At 31.9% G+C, this 17,757-nt stretch overlaps 2 protein-coding genes across 2 annotated transcripts; one reads left to right on the top strand and one right to left on the bottom strand.

Annotated features, from left to right (window-relative positions):
- Positions 1–6: 6 nt before the first annotated feature.
- On the top strand, positions 7–1,674 carry LOC115964606. Its single transcript, XM_031083884.1, has 2 exons — positions 7–820; positions 1,631–1,674. Exons 1-2 carry the CDS (start codon positions 7–9, stop codon positions 1,672–1,674), a joined length of 858 nt encoding a protein of 285 aa, XP_030939744.1.
- Positions 1,675–15,492: 13,818 nt separating this feature from the next.
- LOC115962517 lies at positions 15,493–16,578 on the bottom strand. The gene is made up of 2 exons (XM_031081370.1): positions 16,263–16,578; positions 15,493–15,858 (listed from the first exon to the last, which is right to left on the bottom strand). The coding sequence occupies exons 1-2, from the start codon at positions 16,562–16,564 to the stop codon at positions 15,645–15,647; spliced, it is 516 nt and encodes a 171-aa protein (XP_030937230.1). The 5' UTR covers positions 16,565–16,578; the 3' UTR covers positions 15,493–15,644.
- Positions 16,579–17,757: the final 1,179 nt, after the last annotated feature.

The raw sequence follows: 17,757 nt of genomic DNA, 5'->3' as shown, positions 1-17,757 counted from the left end.
GCACCAATGGCAAACAGAAATTGCTTTGAAGCTTTTAATCGCAGCCTTCAAGATATACTACAAATTGAAGATCCAAGGAATTTGGAGAAAACTTTTGGTGGTAAAATTGTGGTTTTAGGTGGTGATTTTTGGCAAAAACTTCCAATTGTGAAAAAGGGAAGACGTGAAGATATTGTCCAATCTACAATTTGTCAGTCACACTTATGGAATTATTGTCATGTCTTTAAACTACAACAAAATGTGAGACTTATGCAGAACAATATGAGTGAAATACAAGAATCATCTATACAAGACTTTAGTGAATGGATTTTAAAAATAGGTAATGGTGATTTGGGAGAAGGTGATGGTGACAATAACATTACAATTCCTCATGATCTAATCATCCAACCTACACTAAATCCACTGGAAGATATTATTAATAGCACATACCCTGATTTGGATGCTCAATACATGGATGCAAGTTACATACAAGAAAGGGCAATTCTTGGCCCTACAAATGAAGTTGTAGAGGAGTTAAATGACTACATTATCTCATCAATAAATGGAGTAGAACATGAATATTTGAGTTCAGATTCCATTTGCAAGGCTTCTTTGAATGTTGCTGATCAAGACATTTTATACCTTATTGAGTTTTTAAACAGCTTAAGATTTCCAGGATTGCCAAATCATAAGTTGACATTAAAAGTAGGCGTACCTATTATGTTACTTAGAAACTTGAACCAAAATGAAGGGCTTTGTAATGGAACAAGACTGATTATTACAAAGTTGGCTACATGGGTTATAGAAGCAAAAAATATTACTGGCACTAATATAGGCACATGTGTGTTCATTTCGAGGATAACATTATCTCCAAGTGATTCAAAATGGCCTTTTTGTTCTAAAGAGGAGACAATTCCCAATTTCTGTGTGTTTTGCAATGATAATAAATAAGAGCCAAGGACATTCATTGAAACATGTGGGAGTTTATTAGCCTAAACCAGTTTTCAGTCATGGGCAGTTGTATGTTGCAATTTCTAGAGTAACAAGTAGAGAAGGGTTGAAGTTCCGCATAATTAATGATGAAACTGATCAAAGTTGTGAAACAAAAAATATTGTGTACAGGGAGGTTTTCACCAAACTTATTTAAGTTGTTGGTCATACAAGGTAAAATAAATTTATATGTTAGAAGGTCATATGTAAATCTGTACAACTCTTTCTTTTTAGTTCTTATTTAAATTGTTGCGGTGTCTTTACTTCCTTTAGGCATACAAAATACATTGTCTTTCCAGCTTTTGCTCAAACTTAAAATTGTAATAGTGCAATATTTGTAGTACTTAACGTGTCGAAAAATCACTTTAACTGCGATAACAATTGTATGGTTGATGATTAAATAGAAACAGGCCTCATTCATTAAAAAAATTTAGACCAATATGGTTATTGACTTAAATAGTTACTAGAGTTTAAAAAAAAAAAAAATTAGGTGTCTTGCAACTTTAAAAATAACAGACTTATTAATGTGTTTGACTATATTTATTTATTATTATTCTACCTGGTTATTGCTAAAGAAATGAAACTATAAATTAAATGTTTGATTACTATCAAAATGCCATCACTTTATCTCACTAACTGTCATATTGAATGATGTATGCAGGCAAAGGTCAAAAACTTAAAGATGATGGAGTTCAGTTTTCTTAATCAGCTTTCAAACAAGAGTGACAAGTACAAAATCAGAATTAGAGTACCAAGGATGTAGGATGCTATAAATAGAAACAATCAAGAAATTATTAGTTCAGATATGATTCTTATTGATGAGCAGGTTTGTATAAGTTTTTAAAAAAACACATCAAAACATTTCTTATACATTATATATATTATTCACTTTATATACCTTCAACTAACATCTTTTACTTGCAGAATAATACAATACATTCTACCATTCATAAGAATATTTCAAAAAAAAAATCAAACCTTTTCTGAAAGAAGGGCAGCTGTATGCATTATCAAACTTTGAAGTTGGTACTTGCAATCAATTCTATAGGCCAATTCAAAATGAGCATAAGATCATATTCTTGCCAACAACCAACATTCAAGAATTAACAAAAACTGAAGTCAATATACCTCATCATAAATTTGAATTTGCTGACTACAACACCATCGTTCAATGACTTAACAGCCATGTCCAGCTATCAGGTATTAAATTAATTGAATATAAATTTTGCATTCTATTATTGTTAGAAAATCTTACATTATATTGTTGTTATATAAAATAAATTATATCATTATCATAAATGAAAATAACTAACATTAGAATTTTTATGATGCATAGATATTATTGCAAAAGTGGTTGCTATCAGTCCAATTGAACATCCTACCATTAAAGGATCAAATGTTGCAATGAGGAACATCACTGTCATTACTATACAGCACGTTTTAATTCTTACAAGTTGCAATACATTGAATATATATAATATAAACTTACATTAATAACAATATTTGAACAGAGGAAATAAAATAAAGCTTACCCTTTGGGGACCAGTTGCAAATGAAATTGATGATAACCTCTTCAAAAGGAATCCGGGACCTTTTATTATAGTTGCTACATGTCTAATTGTGAAAACTTTTAAAGGTCAGTACATTGTTTCTTTTATTTGCATATTTATAACTATATTAATAAATTATATGTGCATTTTAAAAAATTCCTCCATATAAATGTAGGGGAATATGACTTATCATCTACAAGCGGAACAAAAGTTTATATAAATTTGGAGATTCCAGAGACTTCTGTGTTTATGGATCAGTAAGTAATCCATATCTTTTTAGCAACATATGTTATATAATATTTTACAGTATATGCAAGCTTATACTGATTTCTTTATGTTACAATCGTGGGGAAGTGAAAAGTGATTGTCTTATAGAAGAGCTGCCAAGACAATTTAAGCCACAGAGAACAATTGAAGAAGAGATGAACAATGACAGAAGAACGATAATTGAAATATTAAACATGGTCTGGAACTTTGAAAATAAGGTAAGGGAAAATTTCTTCAAAAGAAAAATCCAAAAATGAAATTGTCAATGGCATGTTAAATTTTACAAATAAATCATTGAATAAATTTGAAATTACAGGAGACCATCTTCACCTACCATGGAAAGATTACAAAAATTGAAACAACTTTTGGTTGGTACTTTATGTCATGCGAAATATGTCGTAGAAAGGTTAAACCAAGAGGTGAACATTTGTGGTGTGATCGTTGTAACAAACTGGCAGGCTTCCCAATCTCAAGGTATGTGTTAGGTTCTAGGTACTTAGGAACTAATGTATTAGAACTCTAATGTGTATTGTTGACAAACCATGATCAAAATAGGTTGTTTAGTCTTGTTTAGACTTGCTCAAAGTTGTGCCTTTTATGTAAAGTTGGAACCGAGTTGTTGCAGAATTAAGTGTGCATTTCGGTTTGGCTTGATAGATCGAAGTTTAGACTCGATCGATCAAATCTCAGGTAGAATGATTTTTCTATAGATTTTTCCAACTCAGCCCTAGCCCATTAAAACGTGTAGGGTTTTATGTTTTTCCCTAAGTATAAAAGGCGAACCCTAGCCACGTTTTTGAGGTTGCTCTATTTGCTATTTGTGTGAATCTCTTGTGAGATCAGAGAGGTGCTTGCCTTCACACAAGCTTAGGATTATCAAGAAAGAGATTTCTTCAAGAGCTTGATGATCATTCAGTTGCTGCCATAAGAGCTTAATGATACACAAGCGGGGGTGCTTGTATTTGTTGGAGAATCCAAGAAAGAAGGAGTCTGTGGTTTCGAAGCTTGCACGTGGTCATGTTAGTAAGTTTTCTACTGGTGGGTAGGAATAGAATGTTAGTGGTCTAAGTTTTATTGTACAAACTTCAATTCTTTCTATAGTGGATTCAAGTTTACCTTGAGGATAGGTAGGTTAAATCCTCTTCAGGTTTTTACCGGTGTGGTTTCCTAGGTAATCATATCATTGTGTTATTTATATTTTCACTGCTTTACATGATATAATTGTTTGATTGTGATAACCTACATCTGGAATTTGGACTAATTTATAACTTGGCTTTAATCGAATTGTGTTTTAAGGGGTCTAAAAACTCACAAGTGGTATTAGAGTAGGTAGCTCTCTTGTTTTAGATCTTTTGATCTAAGAGCTGATCCTTGACTCCTGTTGTCATGGATAATTTGAAGTGTCTTTCTGATCATGTTTTTGCTCATGTTTCTGTTGATTTTATTGATGCCTGTGAAACTCTTCATAAGGAATTAGTGAAATTTATGAAAATTGCTAAGAAATTCAAGGAAGAGTTAAAATTGGCTAATCTTGAAAAAGAGGATTTGATTGTGATATTAGATGAGTCTAATAAAAAGAATGAATTCTTGAGAAATCAAATTTCCTCTCAAAATAAGAAGATGAAAAGCTTGGAACAAGAGTTAGTTGAATCTAAAATTAAAATTGAAAATTTGATTAGTACCAAGTCTGCTGTTGATAACAGAAGTATTTCTGTTTCTTTTAAGCCTAAAATTGAGAAAGTTTATATCCCTTCATTCAAGAGGAATAATAAAAAAAAGGCTTATTTTGCTAGGTTAGACAAAGGTAAAAGTTTTGATGTTGATGCTGAAGTTTCTGAACCTAAGTTTAAACCTATTGTTAGAGAGCATAATAAATCTGTTTTTTTGCCTACCTGTCACCTTTGTGGTGTTGTTGGTCATATTAGACCAAATTGTTCTTTGTTGAGGCAAAAACCAAAATCTGAGACTAGATGTGCTGTTAGGAATATTGATGTTCCTAAATTTGTTCCTGTTTGTCACTTTTGTGGAAAGTCTGGACAGATTCGTCCAAACTGTTACAAGCTGCAAGCTGCTAAGAGAGCAAACAAACCAAAAGTACCTGTATCTCAAGCATAAGATCCTATAGTACTCATTGGTGAATTGATAAAGGCTCTAAACCTTTCTTCCAATCCTGGAGTTGGTAATCATTCTCATGTGAATAAGAACTCTAATGCTCGAGGTGCATTTAAAAAGTTTTGGATACAAAAGGCTCAATCTAATTGAGTCATTCTGACATAGTCCTTGTGCTTCATTGCTATATTCTTTGTGACCATTGTTCTTTGGTTTTTTGGTTTCTTTGTTTCTAGGATTTGCATTGCATATCATTCATGCATTTCATTCTAGGATGTTTTTGTTTATTCTTTTCAAATAAAAATGGGAAAAAGAAAAAGGGAGCAAATTGTGTTTTGCATTGATTTTCTTGGTTTTGAAAAACAAGGTTGGTCAATTTATTTACACATATCTTGTCTTTGTACCTCGTTTGGCCTTGAGGAGCTTATTTATTGCACTTTACTAGTTGAAGCTTTGTAGTGCATGTTGTGTGGGAAAGATGTTTATGGTTTTGATCACTTTGTCTTGATCTTGAAGTCACATGCCTTTGACTGTCGGACTTGAACCTTTTGAGAAGGGCATAAATAACCATCTCAGCACTGTTCACTAGCCAATCATGAACACCTTAGTGTATATTGTAAGATTTTGTACTCGAGAAAGTGTAGCACATGCACAAAAAGAACATAAGGTGTAGCCTTGGTTTAATGCTTAAAATTGGTGTGTACATTATTGGACTTAAAGCTAAATCAAATAAATAAAATTGGTGTGTACATTATCCCAACTATTTTAATAAGTTTCTGAACAATTAAAACTTATGTGTACAATATGAGACAAAATCAAGAAACTTAAATGATTGCAAGCTTATTCTAGGAGATGTGGGAGTTATATTATGTAACTCTTTAGGTGATAGTCTCTTTCAAATTCTATGTGATGAATTTTGTAGACTTTGTGTTTGATTGCTATTCACATATCACCTCACATGTATCTCAAGCTTTTGCTAGTTGCACACATTACACAAGTTACTCTTTGCTAAACATTGTACATGTTATTGTGTGTTTTTGGTCTGACCAACCAAGTTTGAAAATACCTTGAGTTTTATGCAAAACATATTTGATGCTTGAGAATTTAAGTAGAATGTATTGAAAATCTTCATTTTAGGAAAATTGGGTTTAAAACTTGTGTATTTGAAAAGCATTTCATCTCATACTTATGCATTTTATTTATAAAATTCAATGCTTTGAGGAGTTTCTTGTTAAACTGCTTTGTTTTTTCAAAAATTTTGTTTTTCTAGAATTTCGATTGATTGAGGCTGTTTTTTGATCAATTGAAATTGCGATTAAAAATTTAGGTGAGCCTCTGTTTGTTTCGATCGATCGAACCTAAAATTTCGATCAATCGAAAATCGTATGAGAAGTTTTTTAAAAACTAATTTTCAGTTGAGTCAAACATTTTTTTCAAAAAGTTCTTTATCTTTTCTCTCTCCATATGACTTGGTCAAGGCTAAATCTCAAAATTTTTTTTTTTTTTTTTCGTTTTTGTCCATTCTTTTTGCAAGGTTTTCCTCTCCCAAGGCTGGTAAGACATTTATACCCTTTCTTTTGCATTTTATTTCATGTTTCAATTCATGATTTTTGGGTAAATTTTTAGACCTATGCAAAATTGAGATTTTTGATAATTCAAGCCAAATTTTCTAAAATTGATCAATGGGTTTTTGTTCTAGGATGTTATAAACTTGATCTTGATGGTTTAATTTGATCAATTTGCGGAATTTTGAGAAATTGAAATTTCTAGGGCTTGTATGTACCCGAATTGGGGATTTTGTTCAATTAGGTCCAAATTGATAATATTGGCTTGTTGGATTAATGTATTTGATCATTATAAACTGTATTCTATCTTGTGTGATGATCAATTGATCAATTTTTTACAAATTGAACAAGTGGTTCTCTCAAATTTTTGGGGTTTTTGTTAGAAATTCTATGCTTAAGCCAATTTTGTTAATTTGAACTTAAATTGAACCTATTCTCATTGCATTAGAGCATGCATCATGACATTTATTTGTTCATGCATCATATAGTTTTTTTTTTTTTTTTTTTAATATTTTTTGTGCTAACTTGTAGTTTGCCCTTGGTTTTTCTTTCTATTCTTTTTGGTTCTGTTTTTGTGTCTTTGTCCTTATCCTAGCACCATGCCTAGGAAGACTACAACCCATAGGACACCCTCCACTTCTTCTAAGTCTCCCTCTAGGAGTGAGTTGTTTCGGAGTGACAAAAGTAGAGAGTTGTATGAGAAGCTAAACAGTAAGGGAAAGATTTGAGCTGACCGTAGGGTTGTGTTAGATGAGCTTGATCCTGCCATTAGGGAAAACTTTGAGAGTAGGGACTGGTTGCCTTTGTTGGAGATAGATCATCCACCCCCGACTACCCTGATTAGAGAGTTCTATTCGAACCTCTTTTGCCACATCTATGATGCCAACACCTTGGTTAGGAGTTGGATATGAGGTGTAGAGTTCACCATTACCCTTAAGGTAGTGGCTGAGGCTCTTGGGGTTCCGGTTGTTAAGTAACTTGTCTATCCTTATGAGGAGTCTCCACGCCTTGATGACGTTATGTCATACATCACTAGGTCTTCTATCCAGTGGGGTTTTGATCCTCGGATCACGTCCGTTGAGCTTACTTAGACTACCTATCTTTTCTTTAGGATAGTGTTTCATTCTTTGTGGCCTATTTCTCATCTCCACACTATCCTTATTGAGCGATGTGTGTTTTTGTATGCCCTTGTTTATGGTGCTTCTATTAGTTTTCCTCATCTGTTTCTTCGTTCTTTGAACGAAGTTCATTGGAGTTCAGCCATCGCTCATGCTCTTTTTCATCCTATTTTCATTCATATGATTTTGTTGTTTCTTGGTTTAGATGTCTTCCCTGCTGGTGAGCCCGTACATGTTGTAGCTCCTATAGGTGCCACCTTTCTTAGGTAGAGGGCTGCTCATATGAGAGCTGGCTCTACGCGTCCTAGAGTTGAGCCTTCTGGTGGTGTACCCCCTCCTCCCACTTCTACAGGTGATGCTTTGGCTGAGGCGTCTGGTGCTGCTGCTGCTGATGTTCCTCCACCGACTACTTCGGATGATTTCAACATTCGACATACGTTGGATCATGTCTTGACCGTTCAGGCGGCTCATGGACAGATTTTGGTGGACATGCTTGATGAGATCCGTGCCTTGTGAGCAAAGTTGGCATAGTTTTGACGTTCCTTACCGCCACCTCCTTTTGATGATGGATTTTGAGTGCCCTTTGGCATTCCGTCACAAAAAGGGGGAGTACTTTTGGACATTTGTAGAGGGTTTTTGTTCTCAGGGGGAGAGTTTTTTGTTTGTTGGAGCTTGTGGAGATTAGATTGTATCTAGGTGCTTCACTTTGTTTTTACCTTTTTGGCTTTTGATGTTTTTTTTTTTTTTTTTGGTTGGTTGGGCTATTTATGTTAGGGGGAGATACATTTATTTTTTATATGTTTCTCGTTTCACTGCTTATTGATTTATATTTATGAGTTATTCATTGATATATGTCTTTATTTTGTGTTTTGTGAAATCAAGAATTTATTTTGTTTACTTGTATTTTCTACACATGCGTTTATGCGTTTTGTTTAGTGTTTCAAGAAATATACATGTTGATTCAATTGAGCTGCTGTCTACACTTGCAACTGATGGATAGTAGTTAGGATTGGATTTGTTATAATGGGCATTTTTTTTGTAAAGGGATTTTCTTTGTAAACTTTGAGCTTTTAAGTTGTGTTTTGTCATGGATTGCCAAAGGGGAAGTTGGTTAGATTCTAGGTACTTTTCTAGGTACTTAGGAACTAATGTATTAGAACTCTAATGTGTATTGTTGGCAAACCATCAACCAAATAGGTTGTTTAGTCTTGTTTAGACTTGCTCAAAGTTGTGCCTTTTATGTAAAGTTGGAATCGAGCTGTTGCAGAATTAATTGTGCATTTCGGTCTGGTTTGATCGATCGAAGCTTATACTCGATTGATCGAATCTCGGGCAGAATGTTTTTTCTGCAGATTTTTCCAACTCATCCCTAGCCCATTAAAATGTTTAGGGTTTTATGTTTTGCCTTAGGTATAAAATGCAAACCCTAGCCACGTTTTTGAGGTTGCTCTATTTGCTGTTTGTGTGAATCTCTTGTGAGATCAGAGAGGTGCTTGCCTTCACACAAGTTTAGGATTATCAAGAAGGAGATTTCTTTAAGAGCTTGATAATCATTCAGTTGCTGCCATAAGAGCTTAACGATACACAAGCGGGGGTGCTTGTATTTGCTGGAGAATCCAAGAAAGAAGGAGTCTGTGGTCTCAGAGCTTGAACGTGGTCGTGTTAGTAAGTTTTCTACTAGTGGGTAGTAATAGAATATTAGTGGTCTAAATTCTATTGTACAAACTTCGATTCTTTCTATAGTGGATTCAAGTTTACCTTGAGGATAGCTAGGTTAAATCCTCCCCAAGTTTTTACCGGTGTGGTTTCCTAGGTCATCATATCATTGTGTTATTTATATTTCCGCTACTTTACATGATATGATTGTTTGATTGTAATAACCTAGATCTGGAATTTGGACTAATTAATAACTTGGCTTATTAACTAGGTTAATCCAATTGTGTTTTAAGGGGTCCAAAAAATCACAGTATGTATAATATAAAAGTATATATATATATATAAATAAAAGAGATTTTTTTTTAAATTATATATATATATATATATATATATATATAAAGAAAAGAGAAAAAAAATTTTAAATTAAAATTATATGTACCATGCCTTCTCTCAACTATAGAATTGAACTGAAAGTTGAAGATGACACAAGATTGGCAACATTCATTTTATTTGATTCTACGGTTGAAAAATTACTCCACATATCAGCAAAGGAACTTATAAATAAATGTTCACAGGTGAGAATTTGAAATTCACAAATAGTACTTAATATATTCTTTAGTATAGTTGAACTTACAGTTTATGACCTACTATTTCTACTAGGTACCTGAAGAGTTTGACCTGCCTATGCAAATAGCAAACCTTATTGGGAAAACATTTGTCTTCCAATTTGAACTCAATGACTATAACCTCAAACAGGGATGCGAGATCTACACTATGAAGAAACTTTTTGATCTTGTTATACAGACTGACAATTCAGTTAAACTTGATCAAATAACTGATGTGAGTACTTTTATATTAAATTTAAATGAAAAAAAATTAGATATTTTTAATGTTACTTATTCATATAATAATACAATTTACACCATATTCTTTTAACAATATTATATGAGTGATACTACAAATGATTCTGTCAACAACTTACCAATTGAAGAAGATGCTAATCCTACAAATGATGCAAGTGATGTACAGTTCACACCTATTGCAGATCGAAAAAAGAGGAAGAGGAAACAAAGAGTCCTTTAATCTATTGAAGCTTATGTTACAAATTATTTAAACTTTCTTACAATAATGTAATCACCATTAGAAGGTGTTCTGTTTTTTTGTTGAGAATAGATAGCTGACCTTACAAAATAGGTGACGAAGAAATAGTTGGTGTTAAATATTTTGAGAATTTAGGATTTTTTTTTCAACATGTATTGGTTTTATTTGATGGATGCATGATTGTCCACCTGTTGTTTTCTCATGTTTTTGGCAATTTACTGGTTTTGTCTACATGTGGAAGCTTTCTTGATGCATTCCTGTACTTGTCCACTATCTGGTTTTAATGGCTCTTTTTTTCTTTTTCCCTGGTAGTTCTACTAAGTTAACCTTTTCACTGTGAGCTACCCAAAATGACTTGATGTATTGATTTTACATGGTCTGCTTTACTGAAACATTCAACATTTCTCACAAAAAAAAAAAAAAAAAAACCTTTTACTGTGGGCTTGTATTGCTTTAACCCATGGTCTGTTAACCCTGCCCAACATTTCTATTTGGGATTTTCAATATGAACCCTACAACTTACATGCCTTCTGGTTTAATCTTATTTATATTTTCTAAATTTTCTTTGGATTTGTTTATTTGAATTGGTGATCCTATACTTTGTGCACTGGTTCTTTTTCCTTGCACTCACAGCCCTTTTGACTTCCATTATAGGTTGCAGTTGTAGCCTGTAGGTAATAAATAACAAAGATTCCCTCTTTCATCCTGTTCAACTTCAATTCCATTACTCTCCCATTCAATCTCAGAAGCCCTACCTAAACTACCATCCTCTTACTCCTAACACCCATCACAAATTGGCAGCCAAATTCATTCCCATGCTTCAAGTTCATAATTTCTACAAATGACATGAAATGTTAAAAACTATCACAAGTTTCATTATCACAACTGAAACCTTCATAACTAACTCTTTTATGTGCTTACATTTAATCATTAAATAGGAAGATAAACACTTGATAGATCTCATTTACCTACTTTGCCCAAGTGCTTCAACATCTTCCAAATAACCTTTTTTTATATTTAATTTTCTATTATTATTATATGGTTACATCTTCTAAATAACCTATGACATGGGTATGATGATTTAAAAAAAAAAAAAAATGAACTGGATTTTTTTCCACTTGATTGATTACCTCGATCCTTTCTATGCCTATAACCATGAGATTTTGGAAACCTGATAGAGCCAAGTCAATTAGCAGTTCACAGCCCAATCCATTAGCCCTTACTACTAGATTTCATTTACCTACTTTGCCCAAGTGCTTCAACATCTTCCGAATAACTTTTTTTCTTTTATATTCTACTTTATTATATGGTAACATCTTCTAAATAACCTATGACATGGGTATGATGATTTAAAAAAAAAAAAAAAACCGGAACTAGATTTCCCTAAGATTGATTACCTTGATCCTGTCTCTCAACTACCACCAATTAAAACAAAACAATAAAAGTTTTAACATATTTGAATAAGGATTAAACTTTAAACCCAAGAAGATTGAAGAGGAAAATTGATAATTGAAGAAGTTTTATGACATACGTATTTTGACAATGTACTACAGTGAAGATGACAATGGGAGAGATATTTGCCAAAGATTATATTGAAATTTTATTGTTTAATAGATTGTGCTGATTTTTGGGGTGGGCTCCCCTCCCATTATAATATCTTCAGTTTTCTCATGTTTTTACACAAATGAAAGACACGTGACAAGCAACAAATCCAAAGGTTATAAATAAGCCACATAATTTTCTCTCCCTTTTAACCCTTTTCAGTTTTCAATAAAAATTTTCTGGGTTTGCTTCAATCACCTGTTACGAAAAATGATCTTTCAAAATCATATTTTGATGGTTTCCACTATCACAAAATGATCAGCCACTCCAGACCCATATCTAGGAAGCACAAGAACTCTTTTAAGAGCTTCAAAGCTTGATGGAACAACTTTCGTTGGAGAACAGAACAATGAATTGGGTCTTTGATTTTGGTTTTATTAAATTGTGATTTGAATGTGAAGAGAAAATCCAATTAATTGGATAAATGAATAAAAAAATTAAGGAATAAAAGATTAGAGAAGAACATCATGGCTGCTTTCAAAGCTTCCATGGCTGATCCTTTCACAGCTTTAAAAGCATATTCAGAAGTCTCATGCCAAACCCACAACCCATCGGAACTCTCACGGCTAGAAATCCATATCAAACCCTATGTCTCACCTCCCTAAGCTTGCTAAAGGACCTCAATTTCACACGCCTCCACTAGAACGAGCCTTGATGCTCATAGCGACATAGCCATGAAACCCATCATGTCAATCCAAACAGCCATGGTTTCTTGTTTTGCTATGCCAATCTTAGCTGTGAAACCCATAGTTTTAGCCCAAACTCATTGCCATCAAGTTCCATTCTGCCAATCTGGACGCATTTGATGCTCAGGTAGGTGAGGTTTGTTTAGGGTGGGGATGTTGGGGAAAGATGCGAAGAAGAAGGAAAGACAAAAAATTGAGAGAACAATGTGGTATTTGGCGTGTGATTTTTCTAACCTTAGGATTTGTTGCTTGCCATGTGTCTTTCATTGGTGTAAAAACATGAGAGAACTGGAGATGTTATAATGGGAGGGAGCCTGCCCCACTGATTTTTTTTTTTTTTTTACCCAATTCTTTTTATGTAAATAATTATATTAGAGGGTACTTATATTAGAGGGTATTTGCGTCTGTTTTGTATTCTGTTTTGAGTTTATTTTTTTCATTATCTGAAATTGTCAAGAAGATTTTAATGAATATCATATATTGAAATACTGTTAAGTTGATATAATAATAATAATAATATAGTTTAATAATATAGAACTAAAAAAATATTTTGAAAAAAGAAAGAAAGAAAAGAAAAGAAAATGAGTCCACTCAGCAATAGAATTTTGATCGGTTAAAGCATCATTTCATTTTGCGGGATGACCATTGAAGAGTCTTGAGTAGGAACATCAATGTGACGACGGGATGGTTTCAACAATTTTCTCCTTATACTTTGACTCCGAATTGAAATTACAAGGGTACCCACAATGATTTTATTTTATTTTTTTCAAAATTGAAGTTATTGATCAACTGATCATACAATTAAGAGGAAACAAGTTATGAAAAATTGAATGAAATGCCAAAAATCTGATTGGATAGCTAATTTCTATGGAAATGAACCAACTACTTCAAAGTATTAGCCACATATACAATCAAGTTTATTGGGTTCTACAAATAGCAATTTTGGAGAAGATCTACAGATTTTTTTTTGTAATTTTAAGAAAGATGAAAGAAAAGAAATTGGAAAGAAGTTACCAAATGAATACGAACCACTATTTATAGCCAAAGGATTATGACCTTTAAATAGATACATTTTCATTAAATATGCACTTTTTTGGTTAGTAGACACATTTTCATTCAGTAGGCACCTTTTGATTCAATAGACATTTCATTCAATAGGTACATTTTCGATCAATAGACACATTTTCGTTCAATAGGTACATTTCATATATATCCAATATGAAGGGTTATGACCTTTCAATAGATACATTTTGGTATATCCAATATGAAGGATTATGACATTTCAATAGGTACTTTTTGGTATATCTAATTTGAAAGGTTATGACTTTTCAATAGGCACCTATTGCTATATATACTACAACTTACCTTGTATATATCTATATATACGACACAAACTAAACTAGAGACACAAGATTCTATCTCTTATTTCTTCTCACAAAAAATTAATAAATAAAACAACATTGTTTTCTTCTGCCTAACTAATAAAACTATGTGCTATTTCTTTCAATATCATTTTTTAATGCATTTTTTCTTACTACTCCAACTCAAAACTAATGGTTTTTTTTTTTCTTTCCTAAAGCTCATCCAGTAGCTATTCCCATGCATTGCACGGGTGAGAGACTAGTTTCATAAGTAATAATAAAAAAAAAAATATCTATACATATTTATCTTGTGTGGTTGTAACTTTACATATAATTTTGCATTTATATATTCATCTACTTTAATTTAGATGTTTATAACTTAATAATGAAATCTATAAAGAAGGTAATTAAAACAATCATATTTCTACAATTAAAAAAGTCACAATTTCTTTTTTTTTTTTCAAAAAAAGGCCTTTTACATTTCGTTGGAATTATTTTTAAATTTTTTATTTTATTTTATTTTATTTTTTTATAAAAACTTTGACATACCACTAAACTAATCACTTCATACATTAAAAAAAATTTAAGGCACATTATTACTTCCGTTAATATATTATGGATATCTTAATTGACTGAGACCAAACTAAAGAAATGCCTTTCATATTTCCTTGAAAATTTAGAAGGGAAAAAAAAAAACCTTTGGCATACCACTAGCGTAACTACATCTATACCTATTTAAGCCATCCATGATATCTATTTCTTAATGATAACCATAAAATTTACAACTAGCTAGGGAACATACAAAGTAATAAAGAATAATGACGGAATAAATAAATAAATAAATAAATAAATAAAATCAAACATCAATTAATAACTGTTATTTGAAAAATAAAAAGGTGGTTAAGAGGAGTAAGAAATAAAATAAGATGACTACACTATGGACATTGAAAACTTTATAGTGCAATAAAATCAACCATTACATTCACATAATTAAATCAATAATCAACAACTAAATATAATCATACAAAATTTAAACTTAAAACTAATCAAACTCTAACTAGAGAAATTATATTTCCTATCATAACTAAAAATGAGATGTTCTTCAGTAATTTAGAAATTATATTTGCAGATTTGGATGTGTGGTTAGAAGATATACCATGTGATTTGGAGGATGTTTTTCAGTTTGATTTGCTTTAAATAAAATTTCTTACCTGTTTCTCAAAAAAAAAAAAAAAAAAAAAATTATATTAAAAATAAAATTGGAAAATTTTATAATCTCATTTTTTGACATTTCATTTAACCTTTTATATATGTATAATCATAATCTTTATACACCATGACTTAAAAAAATTTAATGAATAGTTCTTCCTCTTATTTAATGTCTATGTTATGCAAATCATCAACCAATAAATATATGATAATGATAAAAAATGTTATAGACAAGATTATGAAAACAATGATAACACTATTTAAAATTAAAGGAAAAAAAAAAAAAAAAAACTCTTTATAAAGTCTTGGGACTAAAATAATATTTTACCTAAAAAATTATCACGCACAACGTGTGGGTTTGCGACTAGTTATAAAATAAAAGTCGAGTAACACAAACTTATTTTCTGCAATTTGGTGCTATAAAACTTTAAAACTTATCTAATTACAATTTTTATAAATAACCCATAGAAGCCATCTCCCCGAAGAAGCAGTTGCGGGCCAGAAAATCATTATTTTGTTGCTGCTGCCAGTTGCCTCCACCTTTATGGCTGTTGTCTTTCATTCTTTTATGGCTGTTGTCTTTCATTCTTTTTTGCTGCTGAATACCTTTACGGCGGAGGTCTTCACGTTTATTGCTGTTGTCTTCATCGAAACAAGTCCCACATCTGCATTTAATATGTCAACAATAAGACCAACTTTGTAGTTTGTAGTATAATATGCTATATATATGTATGCTTATCCATGAAAGATTGGAGAGACAAAGGCAAAATTATTTAAAACCTCAGAATATATAAGAACATAAAATTTCGGAACTAGAGGCAGTCAATTACGGAGAAATAATTAAAACGAACTAAAAGTTATGATTTTATTATTATATAATAAAGAGTAACAGTACTATATATATATATATATATAGATATTTTGCAAAAAAAAGTTACTATAATTACCTCAATTCAAATTCAACGTTTCAAAACAAACAATTATATCTAATTCACACTTTTATAAAAGCAAATTAAATTCAATATGCATAACATAATATAACAATATTTATATTGGTCATAGCAAATACCTGAAGTTCATGAAGAAGCAACGTGGTTTTTGGATTATTTTCCTGCAAAAGAGAGGGTCCAAAAACTGGTTGCAGTTCAAGCCAGGGCATTGAATGTTGGGCACCTTGTCCTTGGTGTCAATCTTGTCTTGGATGTATTTGGCTATGCAGTCCTTGCAAACAGCGTGTGAACACTTGTTTTTGTTATTGAATATCTGGTTTGATTGCATCGGCTTTACGCATATTTGACAAGTGAAGACTAGATTACCTTGCCCATTCTGCTGCGTGTTTCCCCTGCCTTTTTTTTGCTGGATGTTTCCCATGCCTTGAAACTAGAAAGTTGAACTACTATAATGTTGTTTAATTTTTCTGAGATTTCTTATTGCTTCTTATATAGATGAGAAATGATATGTTTATAACATTTTTACAACAAATATATGATTTAGATATAGGATTTAGAGACCAGATTGGACTCTATGACTAGTGTCCCAATTCGATCATGACAAGGTATGCTAAAAAATAGCATTTTCTTTTTCTTTTTCTTTTCCAAATTCAGCTATTTAATTGAATGAATAAAAAAATTACAAATTAGGTAATGTGCTCGAGACCGCTTCCATGAAGTTCAAGATTGGCAACGTGTGAACTCTAAACTTGCATTCTACCAGTTAAATACAAGTCCTAGGAATTCAAATAACAAACAGATAACAATAGATAATCCTATGAATGTTCAAATACTAACAGATAATCCTAAAGAGACTCAACTTCTTAGAAACTCAAATACAAATACCAATTCAAATATAACTTTATCTAGATAACCATAATTCAAATACGAATGCAGCAGCAACTCCATAGTATCCAAATATGAATTTCAAATGCAATAACTATCCTCCCACGGCAATAGCTATACCCGAATGCCACTCCTTTCTTCAGACGTAACAGAATGGGTTTTGCTTTATTTTCTATTTGGATCTCAATGAATTCAAATCCTAAATTCTAGCCACCGGATTGTGATATTAATAGTTCTATACATACATAAATACATCCGTAAATCCATGTATGTATGTGATGAAGGTCTGTTATTTTTATTTTATCAATTCCCCCAAAGTTTTCTTGAACCAAACTTTTCATCTCCTAAAGTCACTATAATCATTCTCCTTAATTTGATTTAAATTTTGTTTATAATCAGAGGAATGTGAAATTTAAGCATAGTATTTGTACCAAATTAACATCTTGGGCAGTGTTGGTGTAGTCTAATTTAAATATGTTTTGTCACCTAATGAGTCCAATTCAGAACAAGACTGTAACAGAAGTTGTATCTCTCCTCTCTAGGAATTCCTTTATGAGTGATCTGAGTTTAGCTTCTGAAGCGTTACTTTTTCATTCTTTTTAATTATAGTGTCCTTGAAGGCTTTTCTTTCTTTATTATTATAGTGTCAATAATTATTTTGAAATTTGTTTCAGGATATAACCTATATGATGTACCTTTTCCCAGGTGTGGAGCTTATCGAAGGGATAA

This window comes from Quercus lobata, chromosome 10 (genome assembly GCF_001633185.2).
Source record: "Quercus lobata isolate SW786 chromosome 10, ValleyOak3.0 Primary Assembly, whole genome shotgun sequence".
Taxonomy (NCBI): domain Eukaryota; kingdom Viridiplantae; phylum Streptophyta; class Magnoliopsida; order Fagales; family Fagaceae; genus Quercus; species Quercus lobata.
Note: the sequence above shows the minus strand (reverse complement) of the source record. Positions and strands in the feature narration are given on the sequence as shown.

Excerpts from the sequence above, each read along its gene's own strand:
- LOC115964606 (XM_031083884.1), top strand. The coding sequence starts at position 7 with ATGGCAAACAGAAATTGCTTTGAAGCTTTTAATCGCAGCCTTCAAGAT. Across the intron at positions 821-1,630 it reads TGGCACTAATATAGGCACAT|GCAAAGGTCAAAAACTTAAA; the intron begins GTGTGTTCATTT and ends TGATGTATGCAG.
- LOC115962517 (XM_031081370.1), bottom strand. The coding sequence starts at position 16,564 with ATGGGAAACATCCAGCAAAAAAAAGGCAGGGGAAACACGCAGCAGAAT. Across the intron at positions 15,859-16,262 it reads TGCTTCTTCATGAACTTCAG|ATGTGGGACTTGTTTCGATG; the intron begins GTATTTGCTATG and ends TATTAAATGCAG.